This window comes from Lissotriton helveticus, chromosome 3_1 (assembly GCF_964261635.1).
Source record: "Lissotriton helveticus chromosome 3_1, aLisHel1.1, whole genome shotgun sequence".
Lineage (NCBI taxonomy): Eukaryota > Metazoa > Chordata > Amphibia > Caudata > Salamandridae > Lissotriton > Lissotriton helveticus.
Window position 1 is genome coordinate 559,563,158 of NC_136061.1, and position 24,181 is coordinate 559,587,338.

At 42.5% G+C, this 24,181-nt stretch overlaps 1 protein-coding gene across 1 annotated transcript in view; it reads left to right on the forward strand.

The window, feature by feature from the left end:
* Window positions 1-24,181, forward strand: part of NCKAP1 (NCK associated protein 1) — a 577,107-nt gene that overhangs the window by 337,973 nt on the left and 214,953 nt on the right. The window contains exons 16-17 of the mRNA XM_078680487.1: window positions 5,038-5,183; window positions 10,681-10,813. Coding sequence (XP_078536613.1) covers window positions 5,038-5,183; window positions 10,681-10,813 — 279 coding nt within the window. The remainder of the gene's footprint in view (window positions 1-5,037; window positions 5,184-10,680; window positions 10,814-24,181) is intronic.

The window sequence follows — 24,181 nt, forward strand, 5'->3', positions numbered from 1 at the left end:
TTTTTAAAAAAACAGACATTGTGTGAAACACTGCTTGGCAGAGTGGCAGATGATACAGTCATTAAATAGGTACATCAGCAGCAAATGTAAATGTATGTTTATCATCACCCTCCATTGTAGGGGGCCATGACTCACTGGAGCACAATTTCTTCACTCATAATCGTTATTGTGATTTACCAATGCATTGTTGTGCACATATGGATAATAGGTTTGAAGACTCTGCATAGGAAGCCTGAAGTAGAATAGAAAAGAGTTTTGAGAGAGAGGCATGAGAGAGCTGGAATTAAATAACTTCATAAAGTTTAAGTTTAAAATATTTGTAAAGCGCGACATACACCTGAGCGGTTTCTTGGCGCTAAGATAGCAGACAGCCTAAATGGCGGGATCAATCGCTGGGGCATAAACTGAGGCAGGGGACAGAGGGTTTAAGACAGAAAGGCCTGGGTGAACAGAAAAGTTTTTAGGGATTTGCGGAAAATAGAATACTGGGTGAGGGATCTAAGATGGAGGGGAAGGGAATTCCAGAACGCAGGGGCGAGGGTAGAAAATTTAGAGCCGCCCTGTTTTTTTTCCTGTAACGAGGAACTACTAAAAGATGTTGGGCCGAAGAACGGAGGTCTCTGCCGGGAATGTAGATTTTGATGGCTGAAGATATAAAGATGGGGGCCAGACCAGTCCTGGCCTGAAAAGCCATACAGCCTAGTTTAAACAAGGCGCGTTCCCGGACAGGGAGCCAGTGAAGGGTCTTTACAAGGGGAGAGGTATGGTGAAATTTGGGGAGACCAAAGGCAAGGCGAGCCGCCTGGTTCTGAACCAGTTGTAGCTTATGCAAGCTGTACTGAGGGATGCCATTGAACAGGACGTTCCCGTAGTCCAGGCGGGACAGGACCAGTGCGGACATAATCAGTTTAAGTGCAGGAAAAGAAAAGAAGCGAGAAATAGAACGGATAGTACGGAGAGTGAGGAAACAAGAAGAAACCACCGAACCTATCTGGGAGTGAATAGTAAGTTTGTCATTGAGCTTAATGCCTAAAGTCTTGACAGAGGAAACTGGAGTAGGGGGAGAGCCAAAGGAAGGGGGCCAAAATAGAGAGTTCCAGGGACTGGAGCAACCACCCGTAACCACAAGTTCCGTCTTATCGGGATTGAGCTTCAGGTGGTTGAAGTTCATCCAGTCCCTGATGAAAGATAGAATAGATTGAAAATTAGAGATAGAATCAGAAGAAGAAGACAGATTGAAGATGAGCTGGAGGTCATCGGCATAGTTATATACCGTGACCTCCAGCTGCTGAAGAGCGAAAATAAGGGGAGAGATGTAGAGATTAAATAATAAAGGAGACAGAGAAGAGCCCTGGGGTACCCCGCACTGGACCTGGCAGGGGGTAGCTGAAAACTCCCCAAGACGAACCGCCTGGGTCCGGTCCCTCAGGAAGGATGAGAGCCAGATGAGGGCCGAGCCTCCAATGCCCGCCGCCCTGACACGGGAGAGTAAGATGGAGTGGTCCACCGTGTCAAAAGCGGCGGACAAGTCAAGGAGGACCAGCGCCTGAGGTTGACCTATGTCCATACCTTCTCTGAGGGTGTCCAACACCGACACCACCACTGATTCGGTCGAATGCTTAGGTCGGAACCCAGCTTGGCAAGGGGCCAACACCCCATTTTCCTCGACAAAGGAGGTGAGCGCTGAGGAGACATGTCGCTCCAGCACCTTACCTAAAAAGGGTAGCAAGGAGATGGGGCGGTAGTTAGCCAAGGCAGAGGGATCGGCTCCTGGTTTTTTCAAAATGGGGACAATAGAGGCGGCTTTCAGTGACTGGGTCACAACCCCCTGGGACAAAGAATCATTGAGGAACCTAAGAGGAGGCAGGGTACAAACAGAATAGACCTGCCGCAAGATGTGTGCAGGGCAGATATCTGATGGGGAACCGGATTTAATTTTGGGGAGAAGAGAGAGAAAAGTTTCCTCCGTGAGAGGGGGAAGAGAATTGAGAGAGGCTAGGGCAGGGGGTAGCTGGGGGTCTACGAAGAAGGGGGAAGGGGAGGGGATGTTAGATTTGATTGTCGCGATTTTTTCCATAAAATAGAAGTTCAACGAGTCGCAGAGTTTCTGAGAGGGAAGAGGCTTTAGTGAGGTCCTGTCAGAAAAAGCCAGGTCATGAGTGATGGAGAAAATCTCCTTGGGTTGATTCTCCGCCGCCAGAATTTTAGCCGAGAAGTAAGCTTTCTTGGTCGCTATGATATTTTTTTTGTAAGAACCTAAGAGAAGGGCATAGCGGGGTTTGGAGATGGGACAATAGTCCAACCTCCATCTGCGTTCTGCCTGTCGAACCGTTAATTTCTGCTCTTTCAGCTCTTTGCTGAACCACCGATTGGCGTCTTTAGGGCGCCTAATCGAGGTGCGCCGAAGGGGAGCCAGGCTATCGCTTCCATTCGTAAGCCAGAGGTCAATGGCCTTAGCTTGAGCTGCAGACGCCAAGCCCGACAGAGCGGGAGAGGATGCCAGAAGTGAAGAAGTTAGAGCCGGCAAGTTAGCCTTACCCCAGTTGCGAGCCCAAGAGTTTTTTGTATGGGCGGGTGTCTTGGTCGGACAAAGGCTAAGAGAGAAGGAAATTAAAAAGTGATCAGACCAAGTACATGGAGAGACGGTGAGTGAGGCAAGGGGACAGTTGAGAGACCAAACTTGGTCTAAAATGTGGCCGTGAATATGGGTTGGAGTGTGGACTAGGGAAATGAAATTAAGTGAGAGAAGGGTTTCGGAAAATTCCTTGGATGAGACGCATTCCTTGGGATCCGAGGGCCAGTAGTTGAAGTCCCCAAGGGCCAACACTGAAGCATAGTTAACGGCCAGAGTGCCAAGTAGTTCTTGAAAGGCGGGGAGAAAAGACGGAGTGGGTTGAGGTGGACGGTAGACCAGTACAACGACTAGGTGAGGGGAGAAAGAGGTAGAGCGGACCACCAAGTGGTCAACTCCTCCCAAGGGGGGTGAGGGGAGAATCTGAAACTGAAAATCAGTGCGGGCAATCAGAGCAACGCCTCCACCCGTTTTCCCGGTAGGGCGGTCAGCACGGATAGAGTAATAGGTCGACGGAAGGGCAGCCAATAGAGATGGAAGAGAAGACTCGCAAAACCATGTCTCAGTAAATTCTTTTTTTATTGACTGCTGGTAGAAAAATATAAAAACTTCAACATTTTTTTTTAAACACATTTTTATTAATTTTATACATTGTGCGCTGGTAAGCCAGTGGTACAGTGACAAATTCTTTCTAATGCTGTGTACATTAAATTCTGACAGTGTCTTGACATATGTTAACCAGTATGTTCACATTATAACCCCCTATGGTATGTACGTGACAGGATCTACTAGTTGCTTTGGCTGTTTCATTGATACATTGGGTAGTAAAACTAATAAGGAACACGACATTTCTCAAAAAAGTTTTCAACATAATCTAGATTTTGACATCGTTTTAGGGGGGTGTAAGAATTCATGTTAGTTTGGGTATATTTTATAATTTGTTTTCAAAAACAACTTAGTTGTACATTTTTATTGTGTTGCTAAAAATTATTTGCATAATAAATCAACCCTTTTGTCAATTTATGCTACAAAATAGTGAGGGCGTAGATTTTTATTGTTAAGCATGAATTTCCCTAAAATGGGATTGGAATGCCATATTTTCACCTATATCTTTGGTGGCAGGATGCGCAGCAGTGGGCATGGCATGTTAGTACATGTTGTGTAACTTTCTGCTGAAGGTCGAACTTGGGGCGAGAAAAAACATGCTTTCACTTTCCATTCTGAATTGACTGCCTTTACACAGTACGGCTGGTTTTAATAGACATTTGGCAGATCTAGACAAGATGAAAGCTTTGTATAAATATTTGTCTGCACGACTTTTGCAATGAAGGGATAGCAACAGACTGCAGCATTAAAGGACAGTACCATCCCTGCCTTTCCTTTTATTTGATCTAATACACTGGGCCTTGTGTTACATTGGGATTCACTCAGAATGTAACTGCAATTCTTATTGTGGCCCATGTAATTCATTTGACTGCTTTGTTTCTGCATACTTTTAAATCATTAGAATTTACGCTTATTTCATCTTCCTTAGATTTGATACCATAACTCACTCTTCTCTAGTTTTGAAACACTAACCCACTAAATAACATCTAGGTGTGGTTTTTTTTCAATATACTTAAAGTGGACTTTAGATACTCCCTTTCAAGCATTGTATTTCTTCAGCCTGCCTATTTCAGCGCTACGTTTGAGGCATTTTCGATCATAATTTGGCTCATCCCAGTGAAGCTTTCATCCAACACTTATTGGCTGTTTAGGTGTATTCTTCTGTCTCCATGTGAGTGTTTGCAGTGAACAGTATGGTTGACTACTTTACAATCACAGCCCTCCCTGACACCTACCAATTGTGTGTCTTGCTCTAATGTTGCAGGTGTTAGCACATTGAACCCAGACCATTTGTTTTTGACAATGCTTATTCTACGAAATGCTCAAGTTGATAATGTCAGATGTAGTATTTGTAAGGTTAAAGGCTTTGTGCAGTTTTATGATATCCATATTAAGGCACATGAGCTAATTGGTCATAGTTTCCTATCTTGTGTATATGGTTGATTTGCCATAGTGTTTTGTGCGTAGAGAAATTGCTGAGCTGGTCCTGCAGTGCTGTCACTTCCTTCCTAGTTTGGTACGACGGGAAAGGGAAAGCCTGTAGTACTGAAGTTTTACTATCTTTGTTGACTAGACTGTGTGGAATAAACTGGAAAAAAGATGATTAGTAAGTGCAAGGTAGGTAGGCGAAGGCACCACAAAGAATGGACAGTGTTTGTCATATTAATGACTTCGCAGAGAAATGGAGGACCAACCGTTTGGAAATAAAATATGGCCCCAGACATATAGCACTGTGAAAGTAGGAACAAGAGAACAAGGCTGTTTAAGAGATGGTGCATGGAATGGCAACTGAAATGGAGGTGGACAAGAGTATGCATCTATATACTTTAACACGTTTTGTAATATATGTGTCTTTACAGGCCTACACAAGCGTGTCAAAAGCTTCACTCAGTTTGGCTGACCATCGAGAACTTGGAAAGATGATGAACACCATAATATTTCACACTAAAATGGTGGATTCTCTGGTAGAGATGCTAGTTGAAACATCCGATCTTTCTATATATTGGTATGTAAGACATTTTAAAAAAAATGATCATTGTGCTTTTCATTTTGTTTTTGTCTTATTGGAACCCACTTTTATTTGCTCTGTAAATAACATATTGAAAGGAATGCCACATATTTAGTGTTTTTTGATGGCACCTAAAGGTTTTGTGACCTGATTCTCTGGGATGAAAATTGAGCGAGCTTCGTCGATTGGGTTTCTTGTTTCTTAGGATTACCCTCTGTTTGTGTTTGAGTAAATAAAACTTTCACTTATATGGTGCATTACATTCTGACTAGGGGACAGTGGAGAAACCTTGTGTGCGAGGCATGTGTGGCTGTAGATACACATGTTTTGCATACTCCTGCCATCTATTGTTGGATCTGGATGGGTGCCAGTTATTTTTGTTTGGAGAAGTCTTTTGAGTCATGACGTAAAGTGACTCCTTCTCTTGGCGATAATGCACATGGGCATCGAATCCACAGTTTGATTATTTTCTTTTGCCATCTGATTCAGAAGTGTGTGCCTGCTCTCCATGGTGAGACTGTTTCAAACTCCTTTCAGTTCGCGATTCATCCTTACCGGTATTGTATATGAACGCGTTCCCACCTTTGCATTTCGAAATCAGAAAACCTATTGCCTGTCTGATCGACATGCTTGAACAGCAGTCCTTCTGGCCTAGACTTTCCGGGAATATCTGTCTATCCCCTTCGGCTTTATGGCATGCTAATAGAATGGATACCTTTCCGTTTCTGTCAGAGGTGCCATGCCTAGTACCCGTGGGCTGACCATCACCAGGTCTACAACCTGTGTTTGGCTCCCAACCCTAGGAAATAGGACTGTGAGGCCTGTAGATCATTTTGGTAAAAGAAAACTCTACGAAACTGGAGAGCACGTCACAGGGAGGTGCACCGGAGAGAGGTCACCCACATGCCCGATATCTTTGGACACCAGGAGTTGGAGAAGAAACTCCACAAGGTCTTTGCGGCCGAGTACGAGGCTATTTCCATCGAAGGCTCTGACCTCCCACAGGGTCAGTGTACTGTGAGTACTGAAGTCGCCGTCCTGCCACCTAGAAACATTTAGCTCCGGCTGAACATAAGACTTCTGGGCCACCACTGCTATCAGGCCATGGTCTGCACCGAAAGATGCCCCGCCCTCTGGCTCGGCACCGAAACTTCAGCCAAAGCCAACCACTACGGTGCTCAGCTGACCAGCTCCATCTTCAGCACAACCAATTCTTCACCGGAACTCAAATCCATCTTGGCTCCCAAGATTTCGAGACCGCCACTGCGATCTGATCCTATTACTCCAGTGGAACAGATTTTCCACAAGATGTAGGACAAACTCGGTGCCCGTCAGGGGCAAATCCAAATGCAGCCCTACACTGGGCTCATTCTGGCCAGGGCTGTGGTTTCTGCACCCCCTTGCTAAACACCAACTCTCCTTTAGAGGGGCCATTGATCTGCTGGTGCAAACCAAGAATGCAATACGTGTTTTTCGTCCATCGGGTAACATTGCCGGTTCAGTGTCCAAAACTGTAAAAATTCATAACTCAAAAAGTTTTTACCCGATTCCGATAATCTTGGTATCAAAATGTATATAAAAAAAGTATGTGCTATTTTCTTATATTGGTATTGGATTTCTTTGAGTGTGTCTCGTTTACTGCTTTTGTGTGTGCAATAAATGCTTAACACTACCCTCTGATATGGCAGATTGCTCGCTCACACTACCACAAAAGAGAGCATTTGTGGTGTTTGTGCCTCTGTAGATAAATGTATGGAAGATAGATTAGTGAAGCGAGGGATAGATGGACATTGGGACATTGGTTGTACCAATAAACTGATAGATAGAGGGATAACTGACAAGCTTAATAAATACGCTGATTAAAGGCGAATGTACTGATCGGTGGGTGGATGGGATGATGAATGAATGGTGAATGTGAAGAAAGTGAAATAGATGTGTATATTGAAGAAAGATAGGTGGATTGCTGGATTAATGCGGGCAAGTGAATGAATGGATTTTTACATGAATGCAAGGTTTATGTATTACTGAACAGATGAATAGTTGGATGGATGGATTGATATGGATGTGCAAAGGAGCAAGAGGTGGGGATGTTAACAACCGAAAAAGTTGATCTTAATGATACTTTACTGTGAGGTATGTTTCCTGTTGGGCAGTAGCACATGGACTGGAAGATGGAAGCGTTGAAATTGTTTTCCGTGTAGCGCAGATTACTAATGTAATAGTGCGGAGTGGTAGCGTGGTGTGGACTTTCAGTGTAAGGGTTGTAATGCCATGATGTGGGATGATAGTTTGGCCTGGAGTGGTGGTCTGATGCCAGAGTTGTTTAAACAGGGTTGAAGTTTAGTTTTGCAGTGTGGTAAGGGTGGTAAGTCAATAAGGTGAGCCTCAGTGGTGTGCTTATAACACCTGAAGGTTTTTTACTGAAGTGGTGGTGGTAGTGTGTCTTTGGGAACTAGTAGTGAAGTGCTGGTATGTGGCTTTGTGGTGTTGAAGTTGAGGTACATTGCCAGGGAAAGGTTTAGTGGTGCTAGAAACTGCAACTACTACAGTAGTGGGTCTGGTCATGTAGTCTTCTGAGGAGGTAGCGCATTATAAAAAAAATAGCGCATTGCAGTAATGAAACTGTAGTAATGTGGGTGGTGCCATGAGCTGGTAGACTGGCTGAGGTAGCTATTGTGGTCATGGTAAAGCAGCAGTAATGACGGTAAATGAATGATAGTAGTTGGATTGCTGTGGTGGTTAGGCATGTGGACAAATCACAAAAATGTTTGCTGAAGTTTGTTGAGCCCTATGTCTGCTGCAACGTAACCAATATACTGGACAGAAATGTTTCTTTTTGCCACATTTAAGCTTACTTAATAATGTTTATTAAAAATAAATAAAAAGGAGAGCATTCTACACTTCCAGCTACGGGCAAAGCAGGATGTTACATTTCGCACCCGCAAACAAAATACGGCATTCCAGAAATTAAAAAGCCAAACATTCACTCATGTAATACCGTGTTAAACTTTGTTAAAACATGTGTAGAGTAGCATAGCACTACGCATCTTAGGTAGACATCATATACACAATTGCATTTTGAAGTTAATAAGGGAAAGGGAAGAGTGAGGTTGGTGGAGCTAAAATACAGCAATAGGTTCCTTGTGACTGCCCTTCTTCTATGTGTACTACTGTCAGAGAAGAGCAAATAATATAATTGTTTAACAGCATCACAGTGGAATGTTGAATCTAAAGGTCAAGCTCCATCCCATTGTAACACAGTAGCTTAACATGCTACTTTGAGCATTAATGAGCCTCCTCTAGCCAACCATACTGCTGCATGCCCACCCAGCTGGGTACACAAATGGTCACAGCTGCTTGGAGCAAAGTGTGCTTTATGTGGAAGCAGACCGCTTTTGGCCAATCAAAAGCTGTACTTTGGTGAACCAACATCTGAGTTGAGGCATAGTTCTCTCTGTAGCACACTTCAAAGCTCTTTCTTCTGTTCTTCACAGCAGGTCTCTCAAAACTGTGCTGTAAGGTCAGACAGACTAAAATACTTGAGATAAGACGGAAAATGCTTAAATCTTAGTTTTATTATTCAACAAGTATGTGATTTACAAATGTTATTTTTTAATACGGTCTTAGATACATAAAGCTGTGTATATATATTATTAAAAATTCACTATTGCATTATTATATCCTGTTTACGGAGATATACCTACACAAGGGTTCTTTGTCACAGTCAAACCTTACGTGGAGGTTTCTTCTTAACCTAAAAATAAAAATGCGATCCAGAATACCAAGTAATATGTTTTAACTAAGCAAGGGGCAGTTACCGTGGCAGTTCGATGTACAATATATAGAAATATTTTTATAAACTAGTTTATACCCAGTAAGTATTTTATGACACAGATGACAACATATTCCTTAAATGTTCCCACACCAAACTTTCTCACAAACGCCATAGCTCCAAAGCCCTACAGAAACAATGCAATACCCTCAAATTCATTGTACATATCACTCACTGACTGTGTTATGTGCAAGCATATCCGTTTTACTTTGAAATACAAATGACATGCCCTTTGCTGCAATACAATGTCATAAACCCAGTCCACTTAAAAAAGGCACTAATGAACCGACTCAGGCATAGCAGTTAGGGAAGATGCCCGAAACCCTAAATATCTTACAGTCCACATAGTTCACTTGGTGCATTTCCATCTATAAAGTACACAACACATGTCCTCTTTCTAGGGCTACGAGGGGGGCTAGGCAGATGGTTGATCATATATGGAGTATTATAATTCCTTATACAAAGTCCTAGCTTCTGGCTCAACATAAGAAAATTAACAGCATATAAGTTATAAAATGTAAAACTGATGGAATGAGTAATTGTAATGGGTGGTAGAGCTTTTTCAGATTTCTTTCCTTTCGCCCTTTCTCAAGGGATCTACAGGCTTTCTTTTCTTTCAACACAGATCAGCCACCTTCCTGCAGATACATTTCAGAATGTATGGGATTAAGATTGGAGTTGTGTATGGAATGATTTTAGGCTTGTGGCCATGAGGCAGTTATATTATATATGTGGCTCTCTTCTGAGTTTTAAATTCAGCCTCAATTTAATTGCTCCCAAGAGTAAATTTGTGGCATATGTAGTGAAAATTAGTCTACTTGACTTCATGTAATTGTCCATGTGCCAAGAGATTCAAGGCTCGTGGAGGAATTGTAAATTCTTATGGGTTGCCGACCATGCTGCTGAGTGATTGCTTGAATTGTACGAATGAGGATGGTGGATTTTGGGCCCATGGAGAATTTTATTTACTCCTTCAATGAAAATTGACATGTCAAATTGACTGGCTCAAATTTGGTAACTGTAAGGATCATTGAGACTATCAAGGCATACAAAGGGAAACCTTCACAGCACAGCTCAGAGAAATTATTTTTTGTAAATTTAAAGACTTAGCTGGATGATCTGTATCAGTGCTAATAAAGGACATTTCAGTATAATGGTTCAGATTCAATTTCTTACTGCTGACACATTCAAATTATGTATAAAACAATTGCGGGCTAATGGGACAATGCCAAAAATCACATGGAAAACGTAATGCTCATTGGAGCAATTTGGAAGTTTGGGAAAACATTTTGTTCGCTAGTGGGTCAAGTTTTCGAGTTCACTTGGGGAATTTCATGGCTTTTGTTGACGGTGATAAAGAACATGCCGACTATTCCAAATGCACAATCCATTTGTTTTGTTTGTTGGACTTTCATTGGGACATTGGTTTTGCTCTGTTTTAAATATGTACTCACTCATGTTAGTGATTTGTAAGGGACCACATTGCTCCCAGAAAAAAAAAATTCAATTATTTCATTTATTTGAATAATAATCCCATTGGTGTATATTTGGTGGAGAAGGCTACCTTTAGTGTTTTTCATAATGAGACATTTCTTTAGTTTTACGTGTTAACTTCAACATGATAACTAAAAAAGTTGTTGTTTTCTTTTTTTTTTTTTTTAGCTTTTATAGTCGTGCGTTTGAGAAAATGTTTCAACAGTGTTTGGAGCTGCCATCTCAGTCGAGGTATTCAATCTCTTTTCCGCTGATCTGTACTCACTTTATGAGCTGCACACATGAGCTGTGTCCTGAAGAGGTAATTATTTCAATGAGTCACTGAAATTAAAATTTTAATTCAGAAAACAATATTAAAATGTGTGTTCCTGTAGGGTGGTAGTTCAATTTGAAAGAGTAGGGCATAATCCCAGCCCAGAAATATACAAAATGAGCAAATAAAGCTAGTGACCCCTATGTTACCAAACCACCTTCCACAAAGACTAGTGATTTTGGGTCACCCTCAAATCCTCAGGGATTACTTCGAAACAATGAAACCAAATGATAATTTCCGCACCACAATTTTCAAAGCCTGGGCTAAAAGGCCATGGCTTTTATAAGCAATTAATAAATAGCTTTATTTCAAAAATCTATACACCAACAGTTCAGGAAAACAAATGAACCATTGTTGAAGTGAAATTCATCTCATCATAGAAGAGGGATATATGCAAGATCCTTTTATAAACTATAGATACATTACATTCTCAAAGGGGTGCACTTCTAGAGCAATGGATGGAAGTAGAGTAAGGCTACATATCAGCTGTTGTCTATGAGAGCATAGAGGGAACAAGAATGTATGACGTTACAACGCGGTCTTTACACTGTAATACGTTTACAACACAGGCATTACAACTCAAGTCGTTACAATGACTTGCGCTGGAGGCGCTGGACTAAGGAATATTATGTTATACTATTCCAACTCCAGAGTGTGCAACAGTTAGGAAGGTGCTGGAATAGTAAATTATACTTTTTCTTATTGTAGAGCGCCATCCAGTGCAAGTCGTAACGGCATGTGTTGTAATGACCATGTTGTATACGTATTGCGGTGTAAAGACCGCGTTGTAATGGATGTCTCCCAGTGAAAATAGTGTGTGAATTGTGCTTAGTATATCTGGAATCGTATCTCTCAATATAGCAGTCCCTTTCTCCATGACATTTTGTTACAGGTTCTCAAAGGGACTCTTAAACAATATTGTAAAACCTCATGGTATGCTGACCGATTCCAAAACTCCACAACAGTCCGTTGTTGCTCTATACTCCCCACTAGAACATAGAGCCAATTAGTGATTTGCTTTTTGCACAGCCTCCCTAACAAGTTGGCTGTAGAACATGAAATGTATATCAGTTTAAATAATGTGGGTTAGTAATTTGAGGTGGTCATTTTAAAATTTATAATGCATCTTCTTTCACGTATACTTACTGCTTTTTACTTTTTACCATCCTATCCCCTTGCAGTTATACTCTAAGTGATATATGATTATAAATCATAACATAACATAAGGATAACATAACATAGATCTCAGTGTCTCCAGTCTTCTGCAGCAGAGCAGTCCCTTCCCTTAAACATATCTAATTAGCTCATATAGAACTGTAGCTAAAGAATCAAGATTTTACAGGATTATTCAGCAGGCATGCTAGGTTACCCTGATCTTACAGGTTCGCACGTATGATATAGAAAAATAATGTCTTGAAACTCAAAACAACGCTTGAACTAATTTCAGCATTAGCAGTGTGTATTTGATACCAGACATCGATGTCTTATTCTGTGGAAATTTACTTTTTTTGTCACTGAATACCCGATTACGTAAACTTAGGTTCTTGAAGAGTAGCTTGTCATTAAAAAGAAAAAATCATCATTTTGGACTCAAATGCCTAGTTTAAATTTTTTGCACCGAATGCAAATTTTGTTAAAAAATATCAAGCTGACATCTGATTGTGTCCAAAATATGGCACAATTGGCCATATAATTATTTTGTCAGGAATACCACTAATATGAATTGGTTTCCGTGTAGACTAATTCACATATCCAGTGTTGCACACGCAGACACAAAATGCTCAGACACACACATGCATATATTCCCTAACCTGTCAGGACACACAGATGCGTTGTAGCACATGAACAAAGAAGCTGAGACACACATACACTCCACACATTATCACTTAAACTGTCAACTCCCCGTTTACATTTGTTGCAACCAGCCTCATGTGTCTTCCTCTTGCAGTCCTCACAGCCATAGTCCAGATGAGATAGAATGATGCAGGCTTAGGGGAAAGGAAGCAGCTTAGCTACAGTGATAGAAAGCTATTGAGCAGAGTTCACTGTCTTTAGGGCTGAGGAGACAATGCAGTGGCAGCACTAAAGAGCTGCTCCTTACAGTGTAGTAATGGGAAGAGTTGATGGTGGGTTAGGGCGGATATGCATTTGATTTAACCATTTAGATCCCTTTCTCCTCTCCTTATTTTCTGAGCATGAGCGATAGACTTGTTTCCCCATATCCTTGCTAAGAATGCCTTACACAACCTTCCCCACAGTCTGTCATGTGCACTGTGCATATGAAATAAGGTTCTTCAGAGTTGTTCTTTGGTTGGCAGTGTTCATTGTATGGATTTTTCTCGTTCTCCGGCCTTGCTTTCCTCGCCCTTTGGGCAGGGTCTCCAAAAACATTATACAGGCTCTAATTGTCAGGGTTGACTCTTCCTGTTTTCAATGCTGGAGTTAGCTGCTTTTGTTCTTATGGGTGGAAGGCCAGCTGCAGATGGGCCAATTTAGGAGGCTTCTCCGTCGATTAAGCTTTTTGTCACTGGCCAACACAAAACTAAATGAGGCAGTGTGTTTATACATGCCTAGACAAATTGGCTTCTCAGCCTTTTCACAGCAAGGATGAGCAAATGGTACACAGTGAATGAAAAAAAAATCATTTGCCAGAAAGGTTTCTGACAGGCTGAAATACCTTTAATTTCAAAAAGTATCTCCCAATAGACTGATAAACGTCCTCACCTGGGTTCTAGGTCATTGCATATTTTCATGGTTTTAGAGGCCAGATAACATCATCATCAATAATACTTGAAGGCTCACTGATTGGGTATTGTGAGACTGAATCCAAATGACAAGTTTTACAGTCACGTACAGGATTGTTTCAAAAGAAGGACCCATTAAAAATAATTTCCTTTCGTCAGCCACAAATGGGCTTATACATAGTCTCAAAAAGGCTTCCGAGCTCATATGGTCTATTTAACAAATTAGAAATAATGCAATATCAATATGATGGAGTTGAATGCATTACATTTTGCGCCAGTGTCCCTTTTTAGGTCGAGGGACCGTAGGCTTGGCCGTAGGCCAAGCCCGAAGTCCGGAGAATTATTGTTTCTTAGAGTGGCTGCTTTATCCTGCCTCTCTTTTTGTCTCTCCTCCATTGGCTGGCTTCCTAAACGGAGGCCAGTCATTGGAGGAGAGAGCCGTCACTCCAATTTAGCCCTGTCTCTTTCGGATTCGGGGGCGTAAGTTTTGCTGTTCTTTAGCTCGTGACGTCGTCCGTCACTCAGGACAGCAAAACACGCCCCCGAATCCGAAAAATTTCGGAAGCTTGAGGCCGCCATTTTGCTGCTGGTAAGGTTGAGGTAGGCTGCTCTCGCTTTCCTCGTTCCGCCGTATTCCCCCCCCCCTCTCACCGCCAGCCTACATCTGCCCTGTCACTTCTGATTTACTTCAGCTTCTAGCCCGACTCCTCTCTTGCATGCTGATATGCCAGGCTAGGAGTGGCAGAGAGGGAGGCGCGGGCCTCATCAGGGCTACATTTCACCGCACGGACAGAAGACCTTGCGCTGCACTCAGCCAGCCACGCCGGAGCCTCGTCTGCCATCTGAGCTTCAAGGACCCTGCGGCAGGCTGCGCCACTGTCCGGTCACATCACTCTCCTCAACGGCCGCGGGAGCCCTGCCGCCCTCTTCCTTCGGCCCGATGTGCCAAGGTCTCTTTTCGCCCCGTCTGCCTTTGCTTTTTAGGGCTTGTGACCTACTTCGGCTAAGCAGCGATCTCAGTGTCAAGTCGAATTTGCAGAGTTTGAGATCGTACCCGATCTCGGACAGAGGCCGCCGGTCCGACGTGGTGCCATTGCATAACAACAAACGTTTATCCTGTGTTGTGCTCCCTCGTCGTGAATGCCTGTGTTACGTACGACTGCCATTACATTCTCTGTCCTCTAGCAACTATGCTATGGCTGCATTTCAATTGAATAAAGTAAAAGGTTATTTTAAATACCTTGCGCACACAAATCCAAGTTTGCGTACCATACAAGCAATATGTAAACTAATGACACCACTATGCAGTCACTAGGTTCTATTTTGCACAATATTGCCAACAAGCACTTTAAAAGCTGCTTACAGCTGCACATAGATCTGCATAAAATAAATACACTAATAAATATATGGCTGTAGGAGCGTCTTGTGCTATTCAATAATTAACTGCCTTTCTGAAGCAGCATACCTGTGCACAACTTACACGGCACATTAGCTGACCATTTTCCTTTTGGAAAGCTACCCTTTTTTCTTCGCATCAGTCTAAGCGGCTTACATCTAAAGCCCTGTTTTTTTCTCAGCCGACGTCCCCCTGTTCTGCAGCTGCACGCGCCTGTGGTGCCGAAATGAAAGGTGACCACTCCTGACCAGGCAAAGCGATTTGATGGATACCGGGAAATGGCAAACTGTGTGCGAAAAACAGATTCTTTTCTCGATTCTCATTAAGTTAGCAGCATAACGATGTGCTCGTAAAGAGGGTCTTTTAATGCCCTTAAACATCTGTTAGGGTGTTTGAAATCCTTTTACCCCACTCTTTCGCGTCCTGGACCCGAGGTGCTCCCCCCATCTCCCCCTCACTGTCTCAAAAGAACTGTTTGCGAATGACTATTGCATGAAAAAGGCTTAGCTCACCATCGTGAAGTTGGTAAGTCTTTTTCTGTGCATTACAAGAGAAGTGTTCAATTATTCAGTCATTCACAGAACAGTCCTTGTTCCGCTAATCTAATTAGGGGGAGATCAAACCTCTGAGAATGTATCCCAGTGTGCAGGAAGATGCTCCATGTTAAGGGACTATACATCAGAGTGCTTTCTGGCTACTTTCATACCACACTCCTTATCGGAAATGTCTGCTCGAGTATATTGCAAAGTGCGTCAATAGGCGATTTAAACTAATGTTTGCTGTTGTTTGTGAAATCTGTGCTGAATTGGTCATTTCCCCAGCTTTCCTCTTTGTGATAGGGAGCAGCATATTTGGCACATGGTTAGTAGACCAAAATCAATCACTGGCTTCCAAACGCAATGAACCTCTTAGGATCTAGAGATATGATCATTCTTATAAAAACGTGTTATCAATGGAACTGTGGCGAAGCAATTGTATTTTGCAAAATGTTGGGCATTTCAATTGTACCAGCAATGATATTCCCATTCCTCTAACAATTTTTCTTTTGCAAATGATGGAGGCTCAAATGTATAAAACGTTTTAACCAAAAATGTCCGTCATCTACCACAAGCCCTCACCACCCCTGACTAGGAGCAGAGGACACGAATCTCAGAACCATCTTTCTCAGTTCCTTCCTTTAGTATTTTCAAACAGTTCCCAGGTATATGAGTTCCTTGCAATTCACGCACAAAAATAAATACATGCTTACATTAGATCGTTAATCAGTTAATTAGTCATTACTCAAGAAGACAAGACATAAACACTCACTCTGCTTCTCATCTTTTTTGCTTATGATTTCAACAAATTATGCCTTTAAGCCTAATTGTTAATTTGGTGTTGTATAAATTAGCTGATATTACAATATATTTATTGCTCTGAAACAATCATTTTTTAATATAATTATATTAATGTTTAGATTTAGGCCCTGAATTAGCATTTGATGGACATACCCAGCCCTACAAATCTTTGTCCGCCATTCTCACTTAGTTCAGCGGACCTAGTACTCTTGTCAATGGAATACTTCCTCTGACAACCTGACAGCCCGACGAAGCAGGGGCCCTCAAAGGAACAACATGTTACCCTCCACCCAATTAAGGGTGGTCTGTATAATGCCTTTTTCTTGTCTGTATAAGATAGGAAAAACATTTGAATGACCTCTGCATTCTGGTTTAAAACTCTCAGGCTGAGGGGGGGGCATTCTTTTTTTTTTTCTTTCTTTTTTCCAGAAACAAACTCCAGCTTTGGAAGTTTTTATTTGAAAAACAAATAAAGGTTAAATGTTTTATAGACAGAAGTCAAATCTTACAGAAGCTGCACACCAAAACTTTAGTACATTGATAGGAACTGCCATGACAGGGGTTCCTTTCAGATACAGAGATGACCACTGAGCTGGCAATCATCTCTAAATTTGCCATGTGAGTACCCACGGGATGGCAAAGGTAATGAAGGACCTCTACAATCTCAAAGGAGTTGACTCCATTTGCCAAACTCTAGACCAGGACCTTAGTTTTTGGAATGTAAGAACAGTGTTTGTACAGATGACACCGTGATGCATGTTAACATTTTTTATTTGTAGAGTGTCATTCATTTGAAATAAAAAATTGTATTTGAAAAGTATGTATTTTTTGCTGATTGATTTGAAGTATATAGCATGTACAAAAAACGAGGCCTGGGTGATGAACTCCGCTCCGTTTGGGGAGTTTTCTGCACTCTGCGATCTGCTCTCGGAGTGCAGAAAACTCCGCTTCACTTAGTGCAGCAGAGTTTTTTCCCCGCTCCAGCTCACCAACGGTAAGTTGGCGAGCTGCCGCTCAGGTCAAATTTCGACTCGACCAGCTACAAGATCAGCAAGAACGGCACTTCGCATTGCAATCCGCCACTTGCGGAACTCCACTGAGTTTTTTTGTCACTTTGCAGAGTCCCGCGTAGTGAAACTCCGCGAACTACGCCAATATCAGTGATAAAAAGCTTTCGAACTAGAAAAAGACAAGTGGTTTCTATGCCTGCTAAGCACTCTGTGTGAAGATGGTAACATGCTTTTAAACATCGAAAACTCCACACCAGCATTTAGAATTTTGGATAAAATTACTAATACAAAACTTGTAATTTTTGTATGTTTGACTCCCCATACTTTTGGATTTTAAGAATGGTGCTTACACCTTCAACAACTTTTTTTTAAACAATTTCAAGAACAAATTATTTGAGAAACATTCCCTACGCAGATTGTGAGTGCAGAGTGCAGATTGTGAGTGCAGAGTGCAGATTGTGAGTGCAGGGTGCGGAGTGTGGAGTGCAGAGTGTGCGGGTGGCTCTGTATGTGTGTGTGGCTTTGTGTGTGTGGCTCTGTGTGGGTGTAAATGCAATAGGTCATGCATTTGCGAGCGATTAAGCTATTGGCATTGTAAATGACAATGCCATTTATTTAACGATTACGCTATTCGCAATGTAAATGACAATGCCATTTATTTATGATTTTAAAAAAACCAACTACAAAAAATGTCATGAGCAATGCCAATAGCTCTTCCTTTAATATTGCCGAGACCATTGCATTGTAAATGCTTGTTTTTAATTAACATCTTCTTCCAGCTCCGGCTTTGCCAGAAGCACAGGCCCACCTTTTATTTTACATTATTTGGGCAAAGTCTTTCCATTTCCTTGGGCAGTAGTGCCCTCCAGGCAGCTTGTGTGACCGGCACATTAATCTACAATGTCAGTGTTTTTGTTACCTTGTTATTGAAATTACCAAGACCAGGATAGATTGTGCTAATCATTGAGCAAAGCTATTACTGACTTTAGAGTTGTTGCTTTGCTTTGAGTAACTCCCTACATCGTTCCTCAGTGCTGCATCCCTGTTTTTGTGTGCAACATGCAATCTTTACATTTCTGATTTCCTGAGTTATTCTTCCACAAACCAGATCACACTCTTGGGATCTTACTGGGGGTTTGAAAGAAAACCTTGCATTTCACTGTCAAAATGATGTCACTCAAAGTACAAAGGGGACATTGCTTTACTAAACCTGAAGTAATACTATTTGTCAGTTCATTAGATTGTACTAAATGATTGGTCATACAGTGGTATGGGCTCTGGGTGAGGCTGCCCAGGATGGCTATGGATACCAGTACATACCTGCCCAGCTCTTTTGGTGGAAGTCCACTGAAACTTCTACCTTGAGCAGTGGCTGCAGTGAAATCACTGGTTGGAACAGCAAACTTATGTTCAATGGATAGGAGGGTTTTGGGTGGTGTATCAAAGTTAAAGTGTCTGAGGAATTGCTGCCTCATGAGTATTTTGGAAGTAAAAGTGATGACTTCTAGAATTGGTGGCAGAATTTGACCTACCCTAGATTAAATATTTCTGCTACGTACAAGTTAGACATTATCAGGAATGCCAAAATATAATCAAGCTGTACAGAATCAAATCAAGTGTAGATCAGGGAAGGAAATGTACACAACATTTTTTATACCAATAATTATAATTAACTGCAGACTCCAGGAATGACCGACATATGGGTTGAAGATCTCAGATGCATGGAATAAGACTGGGATTAAGCACTAGCACAGCCCCTTGAATAGCAATTCTGATCAGTTTCAGTGTTTTCCGGCTCCAAAATTTGCACAAAATATACTAACGCTGGTCAAGACTTTATGCAATGGTATTCGTTTGCAGCTCAGTCAGCATACTGTGCAAAGAAGTCACTCCCGTTTACATTTTGTCACATCTGTAAATTCCTGATGAAGCATACGTTTTGACTTTTGAAAGTATTTCAAAGCTTTAGTATTGAAAGGGATTGAATAAGGAAAAACAGGGATGGAAGGAGATCTACAAAAATACAGTGAGAGACAAGTTAATAGAATCCCAGTAAGCAACTAGTGTAACAGTATTGTAGTCACATGTTTTAGGGATATTCTTGATTCCCTGCCTTGTTGAAGTGGAATATGTGGCTGTAGAACTCTGCAGTACCGGGGTGAGCTGTAGTGTAATCCATATCAGAATGAGAAAAGATGAAGCAACACTAGAGGCACTTAGCATATAGAAAGTTACTTCCAACCTCCTCTTACCTTTATTTATACTTTGAAAAAGGCATACATTTCAGGGAAATACTCCCAAGAGATCATATTCGGCAGCAGCACAGTGTCTCATTACATTTGGAGAGCTGACCCCTCATCACTGCATCGCAAAACGCTTAAGAACAAGAGAAATGCCTACTTTAGGAAAATCAAGCGTGCAAAATCTGACTTCTTTAGCCTCCAGCTGGACCAAGCGAAAAACCGACCAAGAAAATTGTTCGAACTAGTCAAAACTCAAACCAAGACGCAACCCTTATAATCAAACAACACAACAAGCGATATCCCACACAGTGAAGACTTTTCTGCTTTCTTTAAGCTAAAGACCGACAACATAAGAATTGACCTCCTCAATGATGTAAGCCGATACCCTAGCCACATCAGAATGTCCAACACTCAACCTAAAAATAACGCATCATGGACGTCCTTCGACACCTACTCTGAAGAAGCAATACACAAACTGCTCGGCACCTTGAAGCCCTCTAATCACCTCACAGACCCCCTACCTGCTAATGCTGTAAAAGACTTCACCCCCATGCTCCTCCCACTCTGGACCAAAATCATTAACAGTTCCCTTCAACAAGGTCTCGTCCCTGACTCCCTCAAGGTGGGGCAAGTCACGCCCATACTCAAGAAACCTACAGCTGACCCGTCTGACCTAAACAACTACCGCCCTATCACCAATATCCCCACCTTGGCCAAACTGCTGGAAAAATGTGTACGACTCCAACTAACAAAACACATTGACCAGTTTGACCTCCTCAACCCTCATCAATCAGGCTTCCGAGCGAAACACAGCACGGAAACGGCCATGATACACATAATTGATGACGCCTTCCAAATTCTTGATCGCAATGAATCTTGCCTCCTTATCCTTCTTGACCTCTCCTCAGCATTTGACACGGTCAAACATGAGAACCTACTGGAGCTGCTAAACACTAGAATGGGTTTATCCGGGACTGTTCTCAAATGGTTCACTTCCTTCCTACATAACCGGTCTCAGAAGTTCAAGATCAACAATGTGCTGTCCTCACCTGTGCCAGTAGATTTAGGCGTTCCACAAGGATCCTCCCTTTCACCCACACTGTTCAACCTCATCATGGAACCACTCGCCACCTTGCTCCAAGCATCCAATGTACACTTCCATATGTATGCCGATGACACTCAACTTTACCTAAAGGTACAATCCCCGGAACATATCAAACTACTGAACTACACACTTAGAAACACCCAATCGTTGCTGGTCGATAATCACCTCAAACTAAATGCTCTGAAAACTGAGTTCCTCCTGATATCACCCCCTGCGAAAATTACCACCACCCAAATCTGGCTCAATCACCTAACAGCACTCAATGTCCGACCCACCATCGTGGATTCTGCGAAATCCTTAGGCATCACACTTGACGCAAAGGTCAACATGCAACAGCACATTAGCAAAGCAACGAAAAGAGCTAATTTCCAAATCAACACATTGAGGAAACTTAAACCCTTCCTCCCAGTCAAAGACTTCCAAACTGCTGTACAAGCCCTAGTCATCCCCCGCATAGACTATGGAATTGTGGCCCTCAGCGGACTCCCTCTAGCAACAACCGCACCCCTAAGAGCCTCCTTGAACGCTGCTGCGAGACTCATTACTGGCTCAAGAAAACACTCTCGTATATCCCCTGACTTGAAATCCCTGAAATGGCTGCCCTTTGAAGCCAGAATACAGCTGAAAATTTCTGTTATGACACACTCGGCCGTACACCACAAGGCACCCAACTACCTCACTCAAAAGTTGACTATATCAGGAGGTTCGAGATCCAATAGAAGTACAAAAAATCTACTCCTGAAACCTTGCAGATTCCAGGAGGAAAAAACTTACAAACGCTCCTTCTCAGGAATGGCACCCAGGATCTGGAATGCACTCCCTCCTGAAACCAGGCTTATCTCCTCCACTGCCTTCGTCAAGAAAGAGGTGAAAGCCATCCTTATGGCCAAGTTCACCTGAACTTTATTGTTGTTGGATCAGAGACTTTGCACCGCTTTTGTATCACTGGCTACCTGTCTGTCTAATGTCTAATGATATCATATTCTTACTTGATTGCGATCCTATTATACTACTCACTCACTACCTATTACTATATTGTACACGTTAGTTTGCTGAAACTTGATGTCCCTACCCCTTGTTTCGCTGTAACTCTAAGAAAGTGGTATAAGCCATCCTTATAGCCTAAGCTCTCCTGATCTCTATTGTAGTTGGATCAAAGACTCTGCACCGTCTTATATCATCGTTTACCTGATTGTTTATTGGTATTTTATCAGCACATGACTGCTATCCGATCATGCTATTGACTTTTATACTGTACCCAAAATTATGTTTAGTCACCCTCCTGTTGCCCTCACCCCCTGTTTCTGTGAAGCGCTCTGATATCTGCAAAGATCTTGTTCGCGCGATATAAAACTCTGAATAAATAAATAAATAAATAAATTGTTATTAAAGGGATTTAAGTAGACAATATACATTCCGCACATCACAATTGACAGCAAGATGACTAGAGCAAATATTAGTCAGAGCACGTAATCAAATCTTGTAGTGCCTAACAGGGATAATGACGGGATAGGGTGACCAGGCAGGGGGTCATCTCAGAGGGGCAGTGTCTGTCTCTTCAGTGGCCCTTTGACTAGGATACGTGGTGAAGGGGTCCCAGATGTCTTTAAGGTGGATTTTTGGAGGCATAAGCTCCCATAATGTAGTTAGTTATCCTGGCACTATGAAAAGTCGGTCAGCCACACTCTACTCGAGAGCGTTGGCTTTCGACACCAATGTTTCGCCTGTCTGGGCTTAGCTAGCAGCACAATAATCGCGATAGGCGGCGGTGTGCATCTAGAGCTTTTTTTACGAATCCAAGGAGGCACACCAAGGGGTCTGGTGGGAAGGGGGCCTCAATGATGGCACCGGCGATGCTACAAACAGCCACCCAGTAGTCTGCTACCCATGGGCAATTCCAGGCCTGGTGCACAAATGTGGCCTCTGTGAGAAAGTGCCCTCTTTTTTGCATGTTATGCCCCCACTTTTTGCTGAATTGCTGATGTGCTTTGACTGAGTGTGCCCTGGGCTCCTGCCAATCAGGTACCCAGGGCCTGTGTTCCTTCCCTAAACCTGCATTGAAGCCTTAACCCAATCGGCATCACTGGCCACATGTCAGCCCCTGGTAAATGGTACCATAGGTACCCAGGGCACTGTGACCAGAGAAGGCCCCTAAGGGTTGCAGCACTTATTGTGCCACCCTTAGAGGCCCTGTGCCCTGACACACACACACTGCCTTTGCAGGCTGCGTGTCTTGGTGCAGAACAAAGCAAAGAGTCGACATGGCACACTTGTGCGTGCCAGGCCCACAAAACACTGCCCAGGCATACATCAGTCACTCCTCTAGCTGGGTGCCCTATGTCAGTGGTAAGGGTACAGGTGCACATGCCCTGTACCCCTACAGTACCCAGGTTCATTCTTGGGCACTGTTAGTGCAGTGCTGCCATTAAGATTATATGGTGCGGGGAGTTTGTTATTACGAACTCCACAGTACCAATACCAATAATTATAATTAACTGCAGACTCAAGGAATGACCGACATATGGGTTGAAGATCTCAGATGCATGGAATAAGACTGGGATTAAGCACTAGCACAGCCCCTTGAATAGCAATTCTGATCAGTTTCAGTGTCTTCCGGCTCCAAAATGTGCACCAAATATACTAACGCTGGTCAAGACTTTATGTAATGGTATTCGTTTGCAGCTCAGCCAGCATACTGTGCAAAGAAGTCACTCCCGTTTACATTTTGTCACATCTGTAAATTCCTGATGAAGCATAGGTTTTGACTTTTGAAAGTATTTCAAAGCTTTAGTATTGAAAGGGATTGAATAAGGAAAAACAGCGATGGAAGGAGATCTACAAAAATACAGTGAGAGACAAGTTAATAGAATCCCAGTAAGCAACTAGTGTAACAGTATTGTAGTCACATGTTTTAGGGATATTCTTGATTTCCTGCCTTGTTGAAATGGAATATGTGGCTGTAGAACTCTGCAGTACCGGGGTGAGCTGTAGTGTAATCCATATCAGAATGAGAAAAGATGAAGCAACACTAGAGGCACTTAGCATATAGAAAGTTACTTCCAACCTCCTCTTACCTTTATTTATACTTTGAAAAAGGCATACATTTCAGGGAAATACTCCCAAGAGATCATATTCGGCTGCAGCACAGTGTCTCATTACATTGTTATTAAAGGGATTTAAGTAGACTATATACATTCCGCACATTACAATTGACAGCAAGATGACTAGAGCAAATATTAGTCAGAGCACGTAATCAAATCTTGTAGTGCCTAACAGGGATAATGACGGGATAGGGTGACCAGGCAGGGGGTCATCTCAGAGGGGCAGTGTCTGTCTCTTCAGTGGCCCTTTGACTAGGATACGTGGTGAAGGGGTCCCAGATGTCTTTAAGGTGGATTTTTGGAGGCATAAGCTCCCATAATGTAGTTAGTTATCCTGGCACTATGAAAAGTCGGTCAGCCACACTCTACTCGAGAGCGTTGGCTTTCAACACCAATGTTTCGCCTGTCTGGGCTTAGCTA